We start from the raw sequence: 21,074 nt of genomic DNA, 5'->3' as shown, positions 1-21,074 counted from the left end.
AAGATCATGTACTTGGGTCTAACTCTATCTCAAAAGTTAGCTCAAGGGGATTCAAATCCAATCTAATCATGTCCCACCAAATAGAAAAAAGGTCTGCACTTTCAACTTGGTTTCAGCAGGTTTGGAAACTTTTGATTTTCAATTCTTACAGGGCACCTAAACCTGGCGATTTGTGATGAAAAGGAAACAAACTGGTAAAGTATGAGGTCAAATCACAGTCGTGGGAGGACTCCGATAGACATAAAATTACTAAGAACACGCTTTAAACATAAGACATTTATTTGGAAATGAAATGAAAAACAATAGAAAAATCTGATCAGCAGCAGAATATCCCAAAAACACTGAAGGCCTTCTAGAGGTGAAGATAGCGAGGTAGCTCACGTCTTATGTTTGTTACCTGCAACAGCTTTATACCTAACCAACATTTATGCTCCATACTTTGGAGACTTCCAAAGTTTGAAAGCTACTTCGTGTAATAATCTATCAGCAGGTATAACGAGGTTTCCTCCATTCTGTATTAAACGAATTCAAATTTTAATTCAAAGCAGAAATTTATTAAGCGCCCACATCCAAAGAAAGTTTGATATGTACCGCTTCAAAATCTCTAAAAGAAAACATCTCCACCATATCCTTGCGAGTCACGGCATTCTGAAACTGAGCAAGCAGCATGGGGTAGTGGTGCCTGTAAATAATTTTATCATATGGACAACTAATGCTCAGGAAATAATATAAGAAACTCGCTAATATCTCACTTACCTAAAATTTTCCCTCGGTTTTCCTCCTTTGACCGTGTAACTTTGGCGAGGGGCTACCGATGAAAGTTCTCTACATGTTATGGAATCAGTATAAGGTAAGGAAAAATTTAAAAGGTCATCCCCAAGGGCAGATCCATAGCTCATTATAATAGACATGTGCAAACGAGAATTTATATCGATTCCAGATTCTGCAATTTTCGTTACTTCACCAGCCAAATTGTTTACAAGTTCAATCTCTTTTGAATCGAGAATCTTTTTGTTTGCACCAATATGCGCAAAAACTAGATCAAACTGGCTGGTGTTTAATGTCTTCCCTTCTTCGAATCCAATCAATCCCAGTATTCCCGAGGCTAAATCCGGCATCCCGACCTGAGAATGACTGTCTTTGCATAGTTCCTTCCATTGGAACACGGTTAACCCAAGTTTGTCTCCAATAATTTTCAAACTGAAATTGTCAGTGATCATAGCAGCCTTCATTCCCATGAACCTAAAATCGAATACGAAGAAGTGAATTCCAGGGGACAAGTTTTGTTTTGTTTTTTTTTTTGTTTTTTTTTTGCGTTATACTGAAAAATAAAGACAAATTCACATTTCATTGCTAGATGAAGGAATTTGAATGGAGTACTCAACCTCTCTCTTATGGTCAGGCATTCACACTTTTCTTGAGATTTATGTTCAAATAACACTTGTGCGTCCTGACGCATCACAAAAGGAATTGTTAGGCACTGTAGCTTCATTACCTATGTGATCATTGCAAGGACTGGTAAAATTCAGTACTGATATAAAACAGCAGTCTCGAGTAGTCTTAGTGTCTCACCGCATTGTCAAATGCTCCATTTGCATCTAGCAACTCCAAAAACTCCCTAATTATTCTCGCATCCTCATTTCCTGCAACATAATCTCCAAGTAAATTTGTCGAACAACAAATGAAATAAAAATTTCTCGAGAATGAATAAATACAGACGAAATGAAAGCCTCGACATGTTTACAATATATATGTTCAGAAAAATGTCTTCTACCCCAATTTGATATTTCAGAGGTACATGATCCAGGAGAAATTTTCAATTTTTAGGTTCTTCTTGATCGGCAAGAAGGGTGCATGATTAGGCAACTGCCGTAACCAGAGAGAGAGAGAGAGAGAGAGAAGCAAACATATATGTCCACAGAGTGCTAGCAATTAATATAACAAATGAAAATAAGAGAGGCGGATGAAATAAAAACAAGAAATCTTCAAGCAGGACCTGGAGGAGGAGTATGAGGAAGGGCCAAGAAGCCACAACAGGCCCGCGACGCAAAGGAATGTAGGTGAGTGTGATCCAGCTAATCCGTCTCCGTACAATAGCAACGCTCTGCTTGGCTTGTCTGCCATTTTTGAAGCAGCTCCCTCCCTGACCTGTCCCAGTACAAGTAAACTCTTTGGATTTTGATATTGTCTTTCCTCCCTTTAGTTTTTGCATAATATATTTACTTGCCTTTGTTTCAACAATCGAGACACTTGTACAAAATGGATACAGTTAACGTAGCGTCGGTGGAACAATTCTTTTTTAATAATTTAATTTAACAAAATTGTTATTTTTTAAAAAAAAATCGTAAAAAAATTATTCATTCATAATTATAATCTATTCCTTTTTTATCTAGTGTTTAGAATTGGGCGTTGAAATAAAACGTTATTGATTTTGCAATTCTTCCAAAATTAGATTTTATAAAATGTCATAACTTTATTGCATCCCCCGATTTTGATCCGACTACGAAAAGAAAAAGGTCAGACACACAGACAGAGACGCATGGATGTCACAAGGGGCCAAACCTCCGCTTCACCCACGGCAGCGCCGCCGTCGCCGTCACTTCACGGCGGCGGATTCACACTACCCCCGGATGTATTTTCGAGTGAGGACATACTCTTCTGCATCGACGTGGGCCCAGAAACCATGGTGGAAATGAAGGTGAACGGGCCGAATGGGCGGCCGTATACGAGATTGGACTCCATAAAGCAGGCGATACTTTTGTTCATTAATGCTAAGTTAACTATTAACTCCGATCATCGATTTGCTTTCGCCGCCCTTGCAAAATCCACTTATTGGGTATTCGTTCCCTTCTCAATTTTCGCACGTATCCTTGTTCGTTCTAGCATTAAATCTAACTTATATTATACTTGTCCTAACACGAACGTAATTCTTTGAATCGGAGCAAAAATCTAGATTTTATAAATTAGTGACCAAAAAATTGAAGTTGGTTCGTTGCTAATCATACGACTTTCCAAAATGTGAATCGGTTCGATTGTGAGTGGAATGGGTGGTGGTAATGTACTCATGTACTCAAGTGTAAAGATCTTGACTTTCTCGGTGTTTTGTGAGCTCTATTCAGTTTTTNGTTTTTTTTTTTTTTTTTGGTGGGCATGTTCCTCATAATTTACAGAGGCAATATGTTGCTATTGAGCTGATGAAAGTTGAAATTTCGTTGGCTCTACCAGATATATTTTTTTATATTTGCTGAATTACATTTGATGAAATTTAGATAATGGTACTAAAGTGTAATATGCAGGAAAGCTCGGGTGAGTTTTAATGGTGAATGTGGAGGAAAATATTTATCTAGGATTAATTGGAAGCTCGGGTGAGTTGTAATGGTGAACATAGAGGAAAATATTTATCTAGGATTAATTGGAAAGCTCGGGTTAGGAAGAATATTTTTTATCTCTTAAAGGGGCTCAATAGTTTCTAATTGACCCCGTACGATTTTAGAAGTTTTTTTGGGCATTATACTTCTATGAAGTGTGTGTTGGTCATTTCTATGTGTATTCATTGTGATTTTTTTTTACTTTTTTTTGGTGCTCTGAGACTTGTTTTTTTTTACCTAATGAACCTATGCCTGCATCCATCAAACCTCATTTAACCTTGTTTTTTACATTTTTTTTTCTCTATTTTTGTTTGTGAAGCTCCAAAAGGAGTTTAGCAGTGACGTTGGCTCCGCAGTTGCGGCACTAAGGGCAATCTCGGTAGATTCATCTTCCAGCAATGCAGATCTGACTCAACTGTTTAGAGTATCGACACATGAAGCAAAGAAATCTCGTGCACAGAATCGGATCTTCCGAGTGGTTAGGAACAATAATTTAACTTTTCTCATACTTTTTAACAGTCTAGTTGATCACATACAATGGTGGAATATTTCCCTGCAAGCCATATTATATGACTGCACCTGCTTTGGTTTGTGGTTTATTGGAAATTTTATTAGTGACCGTTCCTAGTGTATTTTCTTACATGTCCACGCTGTACGTTCTAAACTTATAACGAGGGATTAACTTTTCTCAGAAAACTTATTGTATGACCTCATCGAGAGTGTTTCCAACCCAGCTCCAACCTCACAACACATGCTTTGCTGAAATGATATCAGCAATACCAAACACTTTTATACTCGTTTTTTTAACTACTCTACTGAACCAATTGTAATAGAAACTGTGGATAAAGCAAACCGGAGACACCTTCTCTGATAGTATTATATGATTCTATATTTTCTGTAACAAAAATTACATGCTAACACTCTACATGTTTTGTGCCATTTCAGATCTTACTCTATTGTAGGTCATCGACACCGCCGCAATTCCAACTGCCAACATCTCCAAAAATTTTCACCTTGGATGTTATGTACCTGCATGACAAACCAGGACCCGATAATTGCCCACAAACAGTGTATGATACCCTGGTGGAAGCCCTTGAACGAATCAGTGAGTACGAGGGATACATATTTGAGAGCGGTCAAGGACTGACGCGAGCTCTTTTCCGTCACATGTGTGTGCTTCTGTCCCATCCACAGCAGCGTTGCATGCAAGATGATGTAGACTTACCCAAATCTTTGACAAAGAAGTCTCCCGTTGCAGAATCAGCTCCAACAGATGATAATATAGTTGTATCCGGCTAATATGATGAGGTATTGCCGTCTTGGGTTATGGCACGAGCTATCAATGTTTTTAGTTCATCACTTCACCAGAAACTATGTTTTTGCCTTGTAAATTTGTCGTCTGTAACTTCTTCATCGTTTATATCCTTCCAAGTTAAATTGGTATTGAATGAAAGGAATCTTTGAACTCAGGTTCAGTGTTTTATCTTCTTTGGAGAATTAAAAGTCTGTTGCATTAATGGATTGCTTTTTGTATGAGATGGTCTGGAATTGATTCACCGTGGAGGCTTGTATCTTCTATGTTCAACTTTAAAATAGTGTGCGTTTTAAAGAATGCCTCAATCTCTAGTCCCATATTTGAAACAAGTCGTGGCGCATGCTAGCCCATTTAGGATGTAATAAGAATGTCGTCTTTAAAAGAAGTTGCCTGGGTCGAGATTATATTATGGTTCCAATACAAATGGAATGATTCTGCATTCTGTAGATTATGTTGTATATGTTGATGGCAACGCTTGGAAGGTCTGAATTTTTGTAGTTATCAGTCGCCACTTTCCAAAGATTTGAAAAGCTATCTATCTTCATTTAGGATTTGGTATTCATTTTTCAGAAAATGAAAAAAAGTCAACTTTCACCATTCCAACTATGGATTTTTCGTATTCGTTAGACCTTTTCATCGGATTTTTATTTAGATCTTAATTACAATTAAACTGAGTCGGCTTAATTAGATGAAATTAATTATACATAGATCCGTTTATGTGATGCAAGGTTAACAGTCGAATTATTTATTTTATTTCAATTGAAAACTAGCCCAAGACCAACATATAATAATAATAATAATAAATAACATATATAACCGAGTTATCTTTTTTATGCATCGATTAACGAGATCTTTATCACAATTCACAACACGTCTCTGATTAAAATATATATCTTATCTTATTTATTTTTTCAGCATAATTCTTCAAAAGATTATCGAATTTAAAACACGATCACTTTCTAAAGCTTGGCCATAGCTTTTCTTCCAAACTTTATAAAGTCAAACTAAATACTAGTGGTTATTACATCCCCAAACTGATAAATCCTACGTAAGTACACCTACGATGCCCTTTGAAATGAATCTTGGGTTACTCATAAATAATTAAAAACTATCAATTATTGAAAAAGATTGGGTCTTTAAACTTATTAAATGCCACTAGCACTCTTTCAAGTATACAAATCTGTATATTCCATGGTCCCCAATTCCCTATATATGGGGCCTTCTCCTCCATTTGTTGGATTCTAAAGTATATGCACAACAAGAAAACTTTCGAGCGTTGACAAAAACAAAAAAATGGGAATCTGTGCATCTGTTTCTTCATCGGAAATACATGATGATTCTTATGGCGATGAAAATTCTGTATATTACAGAGAAGTCATGAGTGCTTGTAAAAATAGATTCCAAATTGGTTCCACATATTCCCATGCAGGAAGCAAAGAGTTAAATCAAGATTCTGCAATTCTTTACCAGGTACATCTACGTACTTTTGCCTTTTATTTAACGACTGTTTTCGTGTATGATCCACTGGTATAACGAAAATGTTTTTTTTTAATTTATAAAACTATCATGCAAAAAGAGGGAAGACTGTCTTTGTTCGATCGCCTAGTCCGCTAATTTCTCATATTTAAGGGTATGTTTGGTGTGGGTGATAAGTAAAGGATAGATTGTTAAATCTATGTTTGTCTTATTTTTTATGAACCCAATTAATCAAGAAGCCCATGATAAAAAATACCTATTTGATTGAAAAGGCATCCCATTGTTTTGGTGGCATTGACAATCTAATTCTTAAAATATAACATAAATTACCATTTTACCCACAAAAGACTCAACATGAGATATCTACAATTTTAGATATGCTCTCGGCTTAGGTTTAAGGAAATCAAAAATTAATATTCTTTGATGGCTTATTTTTTTTTTTTATTTGCACACACATCACATAAATAATTTCATGACGAAACTAAAAAAATAAAGAAAAAAATAATTAGAAATCAATATTAAAAATGAGATAAAATGCAAAATCATATTAATTTTTATTAAAAAATAAATTATCAGATAAATACATAATCTATAATTTAAAATTTTATAAAATATTTATTTATTAATAGAACACATGATTTTGAAAACACTGTTACAAATATCATTTTATAAACCAAATTGTCATCAATGCTAGTTTAGGGTATTTTTGTCTCAACAAAAAAAAATGTAAAATTTATCATACTCATTAAAATCTTACCAAACAAAACAGGATTTATCACAACACATTATATATCTATCACCTCGAGTTTTTTCATCAATCTAATTAATTATCTTATCCTACACACCAAACATAGCCTAAGTATATTCCAAAGATGATTTGGATACATGGAATTTTCAGTCTTACATGTTTTCAAATACATATAGTTTGAACTGAACAGTTTGTTGAGACTTGAGAGGCTGTTGATTCTCTAATCCTATTTGTGAAGATTCTAATGTTATCAAATGAGATTCTAATCTATCCTAATAACACGTGAGTATGTGGTGTAATTTAGTCGAACGTTGGAGCGATACTAATTAAACTTCCTGGCACTTATGCAGGGCTATGGCATTGAAGATGGAGCATTTTGTGGAGTTTTCGATGGACATGGCAAAAACGGACACATGGTAAGCAAGCTAGTGAGAAACAGGTTACCTTCTCTGCTGCTAAACCAGAGAAATGCCATAGCAAAGATCGCCTCGTCTCCAACAAATATTGCTCAAAACGATCTGAAAACCGAAACTTATGATAAATCAGAACCAACTAAGAATTTCTTTAAATGGAAAGAGGCCTGTTTGAGTGCATTCAAAGCAATGGATAAGGAAATCAAGATTCTTGACAGTTTGGACTGTTCTTGCAGTGGAACTACCGCCGTTGTTGCTGTCCAACAGGTATTGTGAACAAATATTATCTGAATGTGTAGGACAAATTAGAGGTATTTGATTAATGTTTGGAGGAATCACGTGGTATTCCCTTTTTTCCCTACAGGGTGAAGATATAATTATTGCGAATCTAGGCGATTCGAGGGCAGTTTTAGGAACAAAAACCGAGGAAGGGGTTGTGGCGATTCAGTTAACTACTGATTTCAAGCCAGGACTAGCCTGTAAGATTCTTTTTCATGATAGAAATGATAATAAAAAATAAATGCATATAAACTAAGAAACCCAATAAAAAGTAGGCTTTTGCCATGCTGAACGTAGACTTTTGGTTTCGATCCAGTAAACACCCTTGAATCAATCTAAAGATGTGTTCTAGACGGGTTTAACATAGAATTTCCCCGAAAACATCTACGCAACACGGTTATTCTTGTGTATCAACGATGCTAATATTTGCAAAAATCAAAATTTTGTTTTTCAGCCGAAGCTGAGCGAATAAGGAAGTGCAATGGCAGAGTACTGGCCCTGAAAGAAGAACCGCATATTCAGAGAGTATGGCTTCCTCATGATGACTCTCCAGGCCTTGCCATGTCGCGAGCTTTTGGAGACTTTGTGCTCAAGTGCCATGGCGTAATTGCAATCCCTGATATCTATTATCACCGTTTATCTCCAAATTATCAATTTCTTGTTCTGGCCAGTGATGGGGTAAAAACAAAAAACCCACCCAAATACAAATCTAATTTCTGCATTAAAAATGAATCAAAAAGTTGTTGGTTCTTACTTTCTACCACACATCATATAAAACCTTGTGTATAAGTTATCACGGTTTTGACAATCATGGATATACTTATCACACGATGATATAAATCGAAATATTATTGAAATAATTTACCAAATTTGTGACTTTTTTTTCCAGGTGTGGGACGTATTAAGTAATGACGATGTAATTGCAATAGTTTCTGCTGCACATAGCGAAGAGGCGGCAGCGAAGTCAGTGGTGGATGCAACAATTGCTACATGGAAACGTCGGTTTCCGAATTCAATGAGAGATGACTGCACTGTCATTTGCCTCTTCTTGGATAAGATGAATGCATGATAAAATTTGGAAGAGTTCAGATTCTTGGGTATGCACAGTTAGTTCTCTAGCTCATTATCGCCCAGTGGTCACTTGGGTGTGACAAAACTTGCTTGTTAGAACCTGAAACGTACTCGATTACAGTAATATAGAGTTGGAAGTGAATATTGGTCGTTGCTGGTATTTGTCACGTTTCGATGCAACAAGACGAATAAAGCATCTTTGTTTTTGAAAGATGAATAACGATTATATATTACATAATAGTTTATTGGCGTCGATTTTAGGATCATGTACACATGCATGAAGTAGAATTTTTTTTCAAACAAAAGAAAGTGCAACGAGAATCATCATAGTATAACCCCAAAAAATTGAAATACATGAAGAAACAAGCATCAAGCCAGCCTTCATGTTTCTGATCATTCCTCCATCCAAGAGGCACGAAAAGGAAAATAATCAACACAAATAGACCTAGTTCCCAAAAAAGGTGTAGAAGGAGGATTTGGATGAAGTTCAGGGACTTTCAAATTAAAAATGGTTCGATCACAAGTTCTATCCGTCTTTGGGATCCTCTCCTTCGAGAAGATCATCGTATGTAACTGGCATTCGTATTCGATTATGAACAGACGTAAGTTTCTCTTCGGTAGAAGACTGTTCAAGCTGGTTCTGATCATGTGACAAAAGCTCCGGACCATTCGATATCTTGGGTTTAATCTGGTTAACTGTATTGAGAACCCTTCTTTCAGAAGAAGATTCTGATTGTTGTGCATGTGCTTGCTTATTTTGATGATGCTGCTTGAATTGCTTCTGCAATAAGTATCAAACCAAATTGTTACTAACTCGATTATAGTCTATGTGATGCATGTATTGGTTGCAGATATACGAGGGAAAACAACCAGAGAAATCATGATTAGACCGTAATAAAATACAAATATCGTCGATGGCCAACCAGTAGGAATAGTGATGAAGAAATTGGTATTAAGCAAGCAATTCAGTACTTGAATCACATAAGTGAGTGCATATGTAAAAGGGAAAATAAATAACTAGAATACAAGTGTAGAAAGTGCACCTCAAATTCTTTCCCCTTTCTCATGATCTCTTTGTAAGCATTTGGATCACGAGCTTTGATTATATTCCACAATATACCACCACCATTACGAAAACGGCCACCATCAGCAGTCTTCTGACCTCCACAGGCCTGAATGGCATCAACCTGCACGTTCATGTTCAACGTAACATTTTTTTTTGAGTGATGGGTGAGAAATTTAAAAAAAAAAGTCAGAGAAGAGGAAACTAATAATAATCCTATCAATATGGAGAACTAAGATCTTTAAAAAACCGAAAGTCAATAGTGATGTTCAGCCATTCACAGCTTATAAGTTCAAAAATATCAACCTTCATTAAAAAATTTATGAGTGGTTCATCAAGAAGCTATCTCAATTCTCAGATCAAAGTTTCAGGAGAGCGATAGCAAGAAAATCTTCAGCCAAAAGAATCTGCGATTGAGGGAAAACAATACTGAGAATCAGAACTGAGGGGGAAGGAAGTAGACTATATCCCTAAAAGTTGTAGAAAAATATGGTTAACCAGAATCTCGCCTTTAATCACAATACCAAGGGTCAATTCCAGGTTTTACCAAAACAGTACAGTACTAGTGACAGATTCTAATACTTTTCATTAGTTAGCAGTACCAGATAAGTTGGAAAGGGTTCAAAGGTGAGAGCAGCGTGGTTAGTTTATGATAATGATGTCATAAAACCTAAAGCACACTGCCCCATCAAGTAAACACATATCAAAGTTCATCCAAATAGGGATAAGTTCTAAGATTAATGTGGATCATTTTGTCATCAGAACAAGTTTTGGAACCATGTAGAAAAAACGCGTTGCGTTGTAATGAGAAAGCCAAATGTCGGCAAAGTCAGTTTTTTATCAAACGCACTTTATCCCATTTTTAGATTGTAAATCTTGCATCGCACTGCAGGGTAAGTACAATAACTCACTCAAGTCAGTTAACCAATTAAGAGATCATAAACATGCAAATCATTCAAGCAAAATTCTCTAACTACAGCACCGTTCAAGCCGTCAAAATCAAGTTTAGTACAATTTGTAAATTTAAAATGAAGATCATCAGCAATAGGTGGCCAGAGATGAATTGGTACAACAGAACAACGCAACAAAGTCTTACCTCTTTGACGAGATCACTCAAAGCAGAAACGCCAAGACAACCAACAGCAGTATACATAAGATAAGATTTCCTCTCTCTCAAATGCTTACACGCATTTAAAACATACCTACAAATATTTATACAAAGGAAACAGTCACAAAAAATGAAAATAATCCTAAAAACAGGGAAATGTTGAATTTGAAGCTAGCAAAGTTAGAAAACACTGCATCAGGAAATATGAATCCTTGTAAGTAGGCGGACTATATAGTACATGTCCAGAATATAAAGAAGCAGGCTGCGTCTGTGATGGTGTTCGTTTATCAACACAAAAAGGTACAGAATTCTATTTTCCTCTCTATAAGTGATATAGCAACTTCTAAGGCCACCATGCCGTACAAAAATAGTGTCACATAAGGCTATGGATGACAATAGATAACCAAAAAAATACGACGACGAAATAATGCCAAAGGGATACTATAAAATGAACAAAATCTTGCTTCAAAATGTATCAAACCTGTTGATATCAGTAACATTTGGACCAATATCGCTGTCTGTCTTTTGCTTGTTTTTCTTTTTCTTCTTCTTACGTCTTGAATTCCTCTTGTTGGAAACCTGATTAACTTCAACATTACAGCTTACTCCTGATTCAGCCTTTGAAATAGGTTCAAGTAACTCACCCTCTTCAACATCTTGCATCTCAACATCTTGGCCATCCTCAATACCTTCATCATCGTAAATTGTGTCCAGCACACTCTCTCCTACTTCCATGAAATCAGTAAACTGCGGAAGTCTCAAAGTCAGATATTCACCACATAGAACCAAAAATGAAACTATATTTTTACTCCTAATTTTTATTAATAGTCAAATTCAGCTGCAAATGATCAAGCCTGGGGAACAATTCACATTCGCAATACAGCTAAATTTAATAATCGACATATCTCAAGACCAAAAGCACAAAAAAATTAAGAATATTTCTGGAAAATGCTAGGAACAAATATGCATCTAGTTACCGAGCATTTCCAATAACTAAATATAATAGCACATTTCTTTATTAATCAAAAACATTAAATGGATTATTAAGCCAGATGTAATAATTTTTCACATCGATGCAACCATTACAGGTAAAATTTAACAATTTGCAGAAGCAAACCTCGATAAAAAAATTTAAAAAAATTAAATTAAATATGTTCACATGCCAAAGAAAAAACCATTAGAAACCCTACCAAAATCCAGAATTCCCCAAAACAGAATAGAAGTGACCAAATTTCCCAGGGAAAAAGCCGAAAACATAAAATCAAGCTACAGACGAAAGTATAGAGAAAATAAGAGAACGAGAAAAACAACCGCTACCTGCGAGTATGGAAAACAGTGCGTAAGGGATGTTACAGCCCCACAGCATGAGATGTGGGTTAGATGATTGGGCCATATATTGTTGGACCAAAATTTTCGGTTTTGGGCTTTTTATATCTCTCACTTAACCAACAGCCCATTCAATCGAATTCAGACAAAATAATAAATAAATAGCCCATTCAATCAACCTCCCATGAGAAATCCTCTTTTTTTTTTCTTTTTTTTTTTTAAGTCCTCACATGATATAACATTGTATATCAAAATGTATATTCTCTCAAAAAAAATTTATTAAAATAATTATTTTTATACGTTTTATTTGAATTCATTCTTAGAATAGATCGTTTACTTCTAAAATTTGACGTGTAAACAAAATTCATAATTAACATTTAAAACTTATTTGTAGAATAATATTTTTTGATTGATAAATTTGGCATTAAAAATGGTTTTTCCAAAATGACCTTTTTTGATATTTTTACTTATTTAAGCTTGAACTTTGTCAAAAACTCTATTTTTTGAGTTTTAAATTTATCTTGTATGAAGTTTTTTCTTAATAAATTAAAAATATTTGGGTAAAATATATTTGATTTCATAAATACTCTTGAAACGTTTGTTTTGAAGTCAGGATCGATTTGTGTCCTGATTGAAAAATAAACAGTTTTACCTATTAATATAGATTTACATGGTAATGATGTTAACAATAATGAAATCAAATGTCAATATTTCACGATTGACAACCAAAGCAGATCATTTGCTTAACAACACGAGAATTGTGTCAAAAAATTTCATGTGACTTTTTTTTTGGATTGACGATCAAATCCATCAATTAATTTTGTGAAATATATATTATTTGAGGTAGTCGCTCATTAAACTTGAGCCCAATATATTTAAACCTAGTGATTGCAGGAAGCTCAACTTCAAGGATTAACTCAAGTTATGGTAGGCTCGAAGACTGTCCCGAGAGGTTAAAAATCAAAGAAAAGAGTGAACTATGTCCAAGACAAGGAATCATAGCTTGGAGCTCGCCCAAAAGAGCCAAGGGCCAAACTCTTTCAAAGAGATCGAGTGTACGTCTCAAGTCAACGAAGGATCTTACTAAAAACGACAACGTATCGATTTGAGAAGGGCCAATGTACTTCATATGCTCTTAATAGGGATCCCATTAAGGATATCTGTGGATTTAATGATGTAAACTGTTTGTAATCATGTTAGGGTGATCGTCGACACGAATAACTAGCGATTCTTGAAAATGACTTGTACAAGGGTTCTGAGATTGGTTGTTTAGCCGAATTCCAACAAGGACGATATCTTAAGAGGGACAAAATGAATTTTCATTCATCTGAAAACTATCTAATTGGACAATGGATTTATATGAATCAAGGGGATTTAGTTTTCTAGGACGTAGCAAACCTTGCCGAAATTAATATCATGCTCTCTTTATAAGTATCATTTTTGGTTTATGGTTCAAGAACTAATGTATCTTGCATTCGATTTCACTATATATTTTTTAGTATTTAATTTGAGTGTCGGATAAAATATGACAGAGCACACCACCGACCTCTTTCTAACATTCATTCCTTGATTTTAGGCAACTAGATCGTCTAGATATTCAAGTTGGGCATTTGGTTCATTATATCAACACTACAAAAAAAAAGGAGGCAAAAAACCGTCGCCGACTGTCGCTAATTTAAGCGATGGTTTAAGTTAACCGTCGCTAACTTCAGCGACGTTTTTAATAAAATGGTCGCTATATTAAGCGACGATTTTGACAAAACCGTCCCTATATTAAGCGACGGTTTTTGAAAAAAAAGTAGCTTAATGAAGCGACGGTTTTTAATCAACTTAACTTAATTATTTATTAAAAAACTCACGAATGATTTACAAAATAAATAATCTACTACGCTAAAATTCATAAATAAAATACTGCGCTAAAATTAAAATTAAATATTAAAGTTTCTATAAAGAAAATGCTTTAAAAATCTGACGTGCGCGAAGATATGCAGATCCACGTAACGCTGGAAGATCACAGCGACAAGCAAATCTACGAAATTAATACGAAAATATGTTAGTACAAAGTAAAAAATCCGAAACTGCGAAAACATTGAAGCTGCTCTCCCCATATATCCTCAGTCTCTGACTTGAGCGTCGGAGGGGCTACGCCAGGACACCCTCCTGGCCCCCTTCTAAGGATCTCATTTGTGATTTTCAGGTCCAGGGTAATTTTGAAACCCGCGTCTGGACTAGTGACACTTGCTGAGATCGGACCCTAAATTTCTCGTGAGTCTCATAGTTGATTTAGGCATAACACAGTGATTTTTTTAACAACTGTTGTGAAATTCAAAGTCACGAAAATAATGTCATTTGAAATATATAACCTCAATTTGAATGAGTTCAATTTAAAGAATACATTTTATAATCATTAACGAATATGAAATCTAAAAAAAAAACCTTAATCATTTAAAGTAATGGAACCGAATTAATCCTTAAAAAAAAAAATGGAACCGAATTAAATTATAAGTGGTTAGACACGACGCGATGAATATGTGAATTCAATTAGGAAATACATAATATATATGGGCATCAATATGTACACGTCTCTCTATTTATATATTCCAATAATAATTTGTCATTGAATAAAATTTTAGGTGGACTATTTTTATCTGACAAATAATATCTTCATCAAGAGCATTGAATTCTTTATGAATCAATTTCGTAGTAACTTGACATGGATTTTTATTTTTATTTTAAAAAAACTAATATATATTATTATATCTTATTAAATGTGACATTATGTTGATTTTTTTTAAATATTAAATCCCAGTGAAATATTTTTATTAAAAAAGTAAAGATTGGCCCAACCACTTGGGAAAATAATGACATATATTTCCTTGAATTAATTAATTAATTAACATCGCAAGAGCAGTCATGACGAATCGCTCCGCCTGTGCGGTATACCTCCTTTTATTCTCCGTAGTAGCCATCGCCGATGCCCGGGATGACTTTATCGTGCTACCTTCTGAGGTATTCTTCGAGGACGATTCCGTGGGGATCAGGTGGGCTGTCTTGTTGGCCGGATCCTCTGGTTACTGGAATTACCGCCATCAGGTAATTACGGCCCTCTTAAATTGCTTAATTTTTATTCATTTAAGATTTTTTTTATATATAAAAAAAATAAAGATTCTTGTATAGAATTTGAGCTCCGAATTTATGATTTGATGACCTGTGATTATGAATTTTTGATGAAATTTCGCGATAATTTTGTCTAGCGTGTCAGATATTTACTTCGTCTCGTTAATTGGTAATTATTCCAACGAGCGACTTACTAAGTTCAAATTCGCTTGTCAAACCCATGATCCGACCTTATTAATAAGTTTATGAACAAATTTCGTTAAACATAATCTGGACTAGCGAGCCAACTCATGGACCAATCTCTAGCTTATGCTTGCTCCTCTATACAAAACTCCATGAGCTTGAGCTTAATTTCTCGCAATCGAGCTAAACTATTCGATAAACTACTTGTTACACACCATTATTACTGTCTAAGTCGATCGTGTCGTGTGACCACACTCTTCAAATGAGTGTCTGCAACAGGCTTCTTAAAAGTAAAGAAAGAAGATAAGAAAGGTGGATGGTAGGGAAGGGAACGATACACAAACTAGAATGTGAGGGACTAGAGATGAGAAGCACAGGGAAGCAGCTCATTTTCTATATGTTACAAAACTTTCCTATGTTTAAGATATATCTATTGTATTTATATTCTAAACGATATAGGCCATTTGCGACTAAATGTAAAATTCCTAGTCAATTATGATGTCGTGTGAACACGTTTTTCTCGAAGCATCTTTGTTTTTCATATTCATTGATTTATGTAGGGGGTATTAGGGGAATGTCAGTTGGTATTTTTGTTTTAACTTCAACCATGTGCGAAGCAACCTTCACAAATAAATGTAAATAGAAAAATTTAAAGTATACTTTTATTTATTAAGAGAATGTAATTACAGGCTAATAATAGCCAAGCAAAATTAAAGTTGATGATGGAACTCTACCTGATGATTAGGATGCTCTAATACCAAAAGAAATATTCCATCTACACTGCAAAAGAAGAAGAAAATAAAGTGACTATGAAAAGTATACATCTACCAGTACTATGCAGTCCAGCTTCAAGATACATGTCTTTAAAAAATGAAGCCCTTTATGTTCAGGATATACATTTTGACTTTTTGATGTTCCTTCAGTGAACCGGCACTGATACTAGTCCTTAAATTTGTGATAGGCTGATGTATGCCATGCATATCAAATCCTAAAAAAAGGTGGTCTCAAGGATGAAAATATTGTGGTTTTCATGTACGATGACATTGCTTTCAATGTAGAAAACCCAAGGCCAGGGGTCATCATTAACAGTCCTCATGGTGAGGATGTCTATAAGGGAGTTCCAAAGGTTTGTCTTATTCCCGTGTCTCTAATTTGCATAGTGACAGTTGAAATTTATTTCTCTTTTCTCACTCTCCTGAGGCAGGATTATATTGGAGATGATGTAACTGTGGACAACTTTTTTGCCGTGCTTCTTGGGAACAAAACTGCTGTTAGAGGAGGTAGTGGGAAGGTTGTTGACAGTGGTCCAAATGATCATATATTCATATTCTATTCTGATCATGGTGGTCCTGGGGTGCTTGGTTAGTGAGCTACTATTAACATATATTTACCGTACTTTTGAAAAACTTAAGCTTACAGTATTTAGATCTGATAGCATAACTTTCTATATCTTCTTTCCATGTTTTATTCATTGACTATGCATGTTGTGTAAGCATTTGATTGCTTATTCGGTGTACTATATTTTATGCTCAGGGATGCCTACATTTCCTTATCTATATGCGGACAATCTGATCAACGTTTTGAAGCAGAAACATGCCTCTGGAACATATAGGAGCTTGGTAACGATTCTGGCTTTTATTTCGTGTTGCAATTTTTTACCTGTTGAGCGAGATTAAAGATCTTGCACAGCTGATATATCAACTTTTTTAGGTATTTTACCTTGAAGCTTGTGAATCTGGAAGTATATTTGATGGTCTTCTTCCTGAAGGCCTGAATATTTATGCAACCACTGCATCAAATGCGGAAGAGAGTAGCTGGGGAACCTATTGCCCTGGAGAATATCCCAATCCTCCCCCAGAATACGAAACTTGCTTGGGTGACCTGTATAGTGTTTCCTGGATGGAGGACTGGTATGCATTAGTTTTTGCTTTTTGGGCTTCTATGGTTGACAGGGTATGACTTGAACTTGAAGTGCATCAGCTTATATGCAAACTCAGCAAAGTTTACCTTTAATTTCAATGGCTACTTTACTGAAGCTAATTACCCACTCAAAAGCAGTTCCATGAATGAACCTATTCCTACTTCTAATTCCACTTGTCATATTTATGTTTTTTTATTGATTTTCATTTTGTGACCATGAACAGTGATATCCACAACCTTCGGACTGAAACCTTAAGGCAACAATATCAACTGGTAAGATCTCATCAAACTCTGTCTTTACATTGAGCAATCATATCGAACTAGTATGTTCTTTGTTTCTTTTTCTTTTTTAAAAAAACACCACACTGGGCGTGCTCTTACTATAAACTTTAAGAAACTAGGAAGGGGGACTAAACAATCGAACTAGTCTGTTGGTTGATAGAACAATGTTGAACTCCTCATCATTTTCATACAAAAACTGTGCACAAACTTTCCATGTATTTTTATTATGGACTCACATGATCTCGGGAATGCGACTTTACAAATATGGGGTTAAATTGGTTTTATGATATTTTGTGTATCATATCCTAAACGTTCCATGTTTTTCCTCATATCGTTTTGGAATGAATATATATGTTGATATGTGCAGGTTAAGACACGAACTGCTAATGAGAATTCTTACTATGGCTCCCATGTGATGCAATATGGTGATCTGAAGCTAAGTGTGGGTAATCTTTACACATACTTGGGTACAGATCCTGCAAATGATAATTTCACTTTTGTTGATGAAAATTCTCTTCGGCCATCTTCAAAAGCTGTTGATCAGCGAGATGCTGATCTTCTACATTTTTGGCATAAGGTATATTCAACTTTTGTGAAAGTGAATGTGTTTATCATGGTGAGTCTGTTTTTTGTGACTACATCTGGAGATTGTTGTAGAGCAATTAAGCTGCAGTTATGACTGAATAGCTGATTAAATAATGTTAAGCCCATCATTTAATAAATTGTGCCACTTGAAGTGCCTACCGTTATACTTGGATTTGATGGATGTATAGTTATAGCAATCTGTACACGTACAACTCGTAACAAATTGAAGGAGGTAGGCCCAAAACTTTGAGAGCCAATAGACATGGCAAGATTACAACCTAAGAATAATTTTCTCCGGCTATAATTGTTTTTATGATTGCTTTTCTCAATTCACCTGTGACAGTATCGCAAAGCTCCTGTAGACTCTGCTCGGAAAGTTTCAGCTCAAAAGCAGCTGGCTGAAGCTATGGGACACCGAAGTCATATTGACCACAGTATCGAACTTGTTGGAAAACTTCTTTTCGGAATTGACAAGGGTCCTCAAGTGTTGAAGACCCTTCGACCTGCTGGGCAGCCGCTTGTTGATGACTGGGCTTGCCTCAGAGCAATGGTAACTTAATATCATAATTCTGTCCCTGTAAGAAAATTTGTCAATTATGAGTGTCAGGAGTCCGCTAAAATGTTCTTCTCAAGTCCTCACTCCCTAAGCATAGTTTGCTTTTTCTGTAACCCATAATGACAACTCAATAATACTTTTTCTCATACTTCTGAACAGTTATGCTGAATCAACGCTTTGATTCTATTGATTGATGTGCATCTTAGTTCTTTTCCAGGTCTTGCTCTGATAGTAAAGATCAATTCCGAATGACTGGCGTTTCCCTCGAAAACAATATAGACAAATTAAATTTAGCATTATTAATTCTGTGCAGATCATATAGCTGTCAATCTTAGATCTACATCCTACAAATGATCCTTTTGTTATCTTTTGTACAGGTTAGAAGCTTTGAGACTCATTGTGGATCGCTGTCTCAGTATGGGATGAAGCACATGCGCTCGATTGCCAATATCTGCAATGCTGGTGTGAAAATAGAACAGATGGCCGAGGCCTCAGCTCAAGCCTGCACCAGTTTTCCTTCCAATTCTTGGAGTTCTCTCCATAGGGGCTTCAGTGCTTGATGTCTGTCAGTAAAATTCTGGAAACACGAAAACTTCTCTTTCATAATGTAAATTGTTGGCTTCAATTATAGATTACAATGTTGATATAATCAATTGTCAGATACAATACCTCCAATGTTTATACAGATTAGAGGTGCATCAAATAATGTTATATAGTTCTTGTTGATGTTGTGCTCTCTGGGAAATATTATAGATATCCCTCAGAGCTGGGAAACTGGTCGAATTTGGCCTTGTTATTATATCTTATCATAAGTGGAAACTTTGTATTATTGTCTCGTTCAAGCTGAGTGTTTGCGTATCATGAAATATAGTACTTAACAGTTCATATCTTCTAAATGTTCCGCTGTGGATGAAATTGTTAAATATAAGTTAAAATGAATTTGCTTGATTTGTTAATAAAATAATTGGATTGGAGTGTGTCTACTTATCACAAAAAATTTCTTTCTCATGCCAACTGGTAAGGTCTCTTGGTATTCATTAATAAACTTACAGATAACCGTTTACCAAATGGATTTACGTTAACCTAATAATCAAACCATGAGAAATGTTACTCCATACGGTGATGTTCAACAGTGGCAGACGTGTGGGGGCTGTGACATTAGTAGGCAATGGAGTGCTAGAGAACATGTGAGTCTGGCTAACATGGTGGAATATCCAGTTGTTTAACATATAAATAATATAAATAGTAACTGAATGGATGAGATTTGCAATTTTTTTATACCATATTTTAGGAAATGTTTGGATTCATTTTTCGGACCACGCCTTCCCTTTCGAGAAGTTATTTCTCCAAATACTGTTTTCCCCCCATTTTAATTTACGTTTTCCAACTTAATCATTTAAGTTCACTCCCCAAAAGCACTAAAATTATTTTCTTCTTTTAAAAAAACTTGACAAATTATTAAATATGCTAAAATGACGTTATATCCATGAGAAAAATATCTCATCCAAAATAAAGCACATATTCACATTGTGTAAAAAAAATTTTAAAAAAAATATTTTCTAGAAATTAAGCAGCAATGCAAATCCAATAATGGCCTTATGAAACTATAAATTTCTATTTTACTTACTTTTTTTTTTTAAAAAAAACACGTGTAGTTAAGAATCATGGACGTATATTTATTGCATGCCCGTCTCATTTAACCCTAGAGAGATGCAAGAGAAAAAAGTAACATCAGATTATATATGCCATATGATAATAGAATACAAATTATTTTTTTCAAAAAAAACCTCCATATGTGAATCTTTTGGTGCTTGCATGAACTGACTTTGTGTCTGAACCGCAACGCTTACATCTGGCCTTGTAACAGTAAGATACAATAGTCGACCTATTAATCTCCTGTATGGTCCTGGATCAACCAACATTTTATCATTTGTTTTTCCTTCCAACGCAGTGTCATCAAATTCTGTAGTGGTTAACTTCAGATGCTGCTCCATTGGTGTATTAAAAGGCTTCGATCCCGATAAACCTGCTTTCGAAATGAGTTCCAGTACATATTTTCGTTGATTCAAATAAATCCCCTCCTCATATCTAGCAATCTGAATGCCAAGAAAAAACTTTAATGGTCCCAAATCCTTGATCTTTATGGCAGAATGCAAGTGATTCTAAAGATCTGCAATCGAAGCACCATCATTCCCCGCCGTAATCACAATATCATCCACATAAACTAGTAGGATCGTAATACTCTTCTCTGTTTTCTTCATAAC

General features: G+C 35.2%; 3 protein-coding genes and 2 pseudogenes across 3 annotated transcripts; 3 read left to right on the top strand and 2 right to left on the bottom strand.

Moving 5' to 3' along the window:
• Window positions 1-226: 226 nt before the first annotated feature.
• Window positions 227-2,135, bottom strand: LOC140961808 (uncharacterized; annotated as a pseudogene).
• Window positions 2,136-2,459: 324 nt separating this feature from the next.
• Window positions 2,460-4,901, top strand: LOC140961980 (uncharacterized). The gene is made up of 3 exons (XM_073420794.1): window positions 2,460-2,836; window positions 3,688-3,846; window positions 4,314-4,901. Exons 1-3 carry the CDS (start codon window positions 2,540-2,542, stop codon window positions 4,665-4,667), a joined length of 810 nt encoding a protein of 269 aa, XP_073276895.1. The 5' UTR covers window positions 2,460-2,539; the 3' UTR covers window positions 4,668-4,901.
• A 967-nt stretch (window positions 4,902-5,868) lies between these two features.
• LOC140962085 (probable protein phosphatase 2C 72) lies at window positions 5,869-8,910 on the top strand. Its single transcript, XM_073420942.1, has 5 exons — window positions 5,869-6,153; window positions 7,258-7,587; window positions 7,685-7,799; window positions 8,054-8,277; window positions 8,489-8,910. Exons 1-5 carry the CDS (start codon window positions 5,977-5,979, stop codon window positions 8,666-8,668), a joined length of 1,026 nt encoding a protein of 341 aa, XP_073277043.1. The 5' UTR covers window positions 5,869-5,976; the 3' UTR covers window positions 8,669-8,910.
• Window positions 8,911-8,983: 73 nt separating this feature from the next.
• Window positions 8,984-14,197, bottom strand: LOC140962087 (uncharacterized). The gene is made up of 5 exons (XM_073420943.1): window positions 14,141-14,197; window positions 11,323-11,588; window positions 10,830-10,935; window positions 9,714-9,857; window positions 8,984-9,451 (listed from the first exon to the last, which is right to left on the bottom strand). Exons 2-5 carry the CDS (start codon window positions 11,574-11,576, stop codon window positions 9,197-9,199), a joined length of 759 nt encoding a protein of 252 aa, XP_073277044.1. The 5' UTR covers window positions 11,577-11,588; window positions 14,141-14,197; the 3' UTR covers window positions 8,984-9,196.
• Window positions 14,198-15,060: 863 nt separating this feature from the next.
• Window positions 15,061-19,639, top strand: LOC140962084 (vacuolar-processing enzyme-like; annotated as a pseudogene).
• The last annotated feature ends 1,435 nt before the right edge of the window (window positions 19,640-21,074 follow it).

Source organism: Primulina huaijiensis, chromosome 16 (genome assembly GCF_012295235.1).
Source record: "Primulina huaijiensis isolate GDHJ02 chromosome 16, ASM1229523v2, whole genome shotgun sequence".
In the NCBI taxonomy this organism is placed as follows: Eukaryota; Viridiplantae; Streptophyta; class Magnoliopsida; order Lamiales; family Gesneriaceae; genus Primulina; species Primulina huaijiensis.
Note: the sequence above shows the minus strand (reverse complement) of the source record. Positions and strands in the feature narration are given on the sequence as shown.

Excerpts from the sequence above, each read along its gene's own strand:
- LOC140962085 (XM_073420942.1), top strand. The coding sequence starts at position 5,977 with ATGGGAATCTGTGCATCTGTTTCTTCATCGGAAATACATGATGATTCT. Across the intron at positions 6,154-7,257 it reads ATTCTGCAATTCTTTACCAG|GGCTATGGCATTGAAGATGG; the intron begins GTACATCTACGT and ends GCACTTATGCAG. Across the intron at positions 8,278-8,488 it reads TTGTTCTGGCCAGTGATGGG|GTGTGGGACGTATTAAGTAA; the intron begins GTAAAAACAAAA and ends TTTTTTTTCCAG.
- LOC140961980 (XM_073420794.1), top strand. The coding sequence starts at position 2,540 with ATGGATGTCACAAGGGGCCAAACCTCCGCTTCACCCACGGCAGCGCCG. Across the intron at positions 2,837-3,687 it reads TTGCAAAATCCACTTATTGG|CTCCAAAAGGAGTTTAGCAG; the intron begins GTATTCGTTCCC and ends TTGTTTGTGAAG. Across the intron at positions 3,847-4,313 it reads AGAATCGGATCTTCCGAGTG|ATCTTACTCTATTGTAGGTC; the intron begins GTTAGGAACAAT and ends GTGCCATTTCAG.
- LOC140962087 (XM_073420943.1), bottom strand. The coding sequence starts at position 11,576 with ATGGAAGTAGGAGAGAGTGTGCTGGACACAATTTACGATGATGAAGGT. Across the intron at positions 9,858-10,829 it reads TGAGTGATCTCGTCAAAGAG|GTTGATGCCATTCAGGCCTG; the intron begins GTAAGACTTTGT and ends ATGAACGTGCAG. Across the intron at positions 9,452-9,713 it reads GAAAGGGGAAAGAATTTGAG|AAGCAATTCAAGCAGCATCA; the intron begins GTGCACTTTCTA and ends TACTTATTGCAG.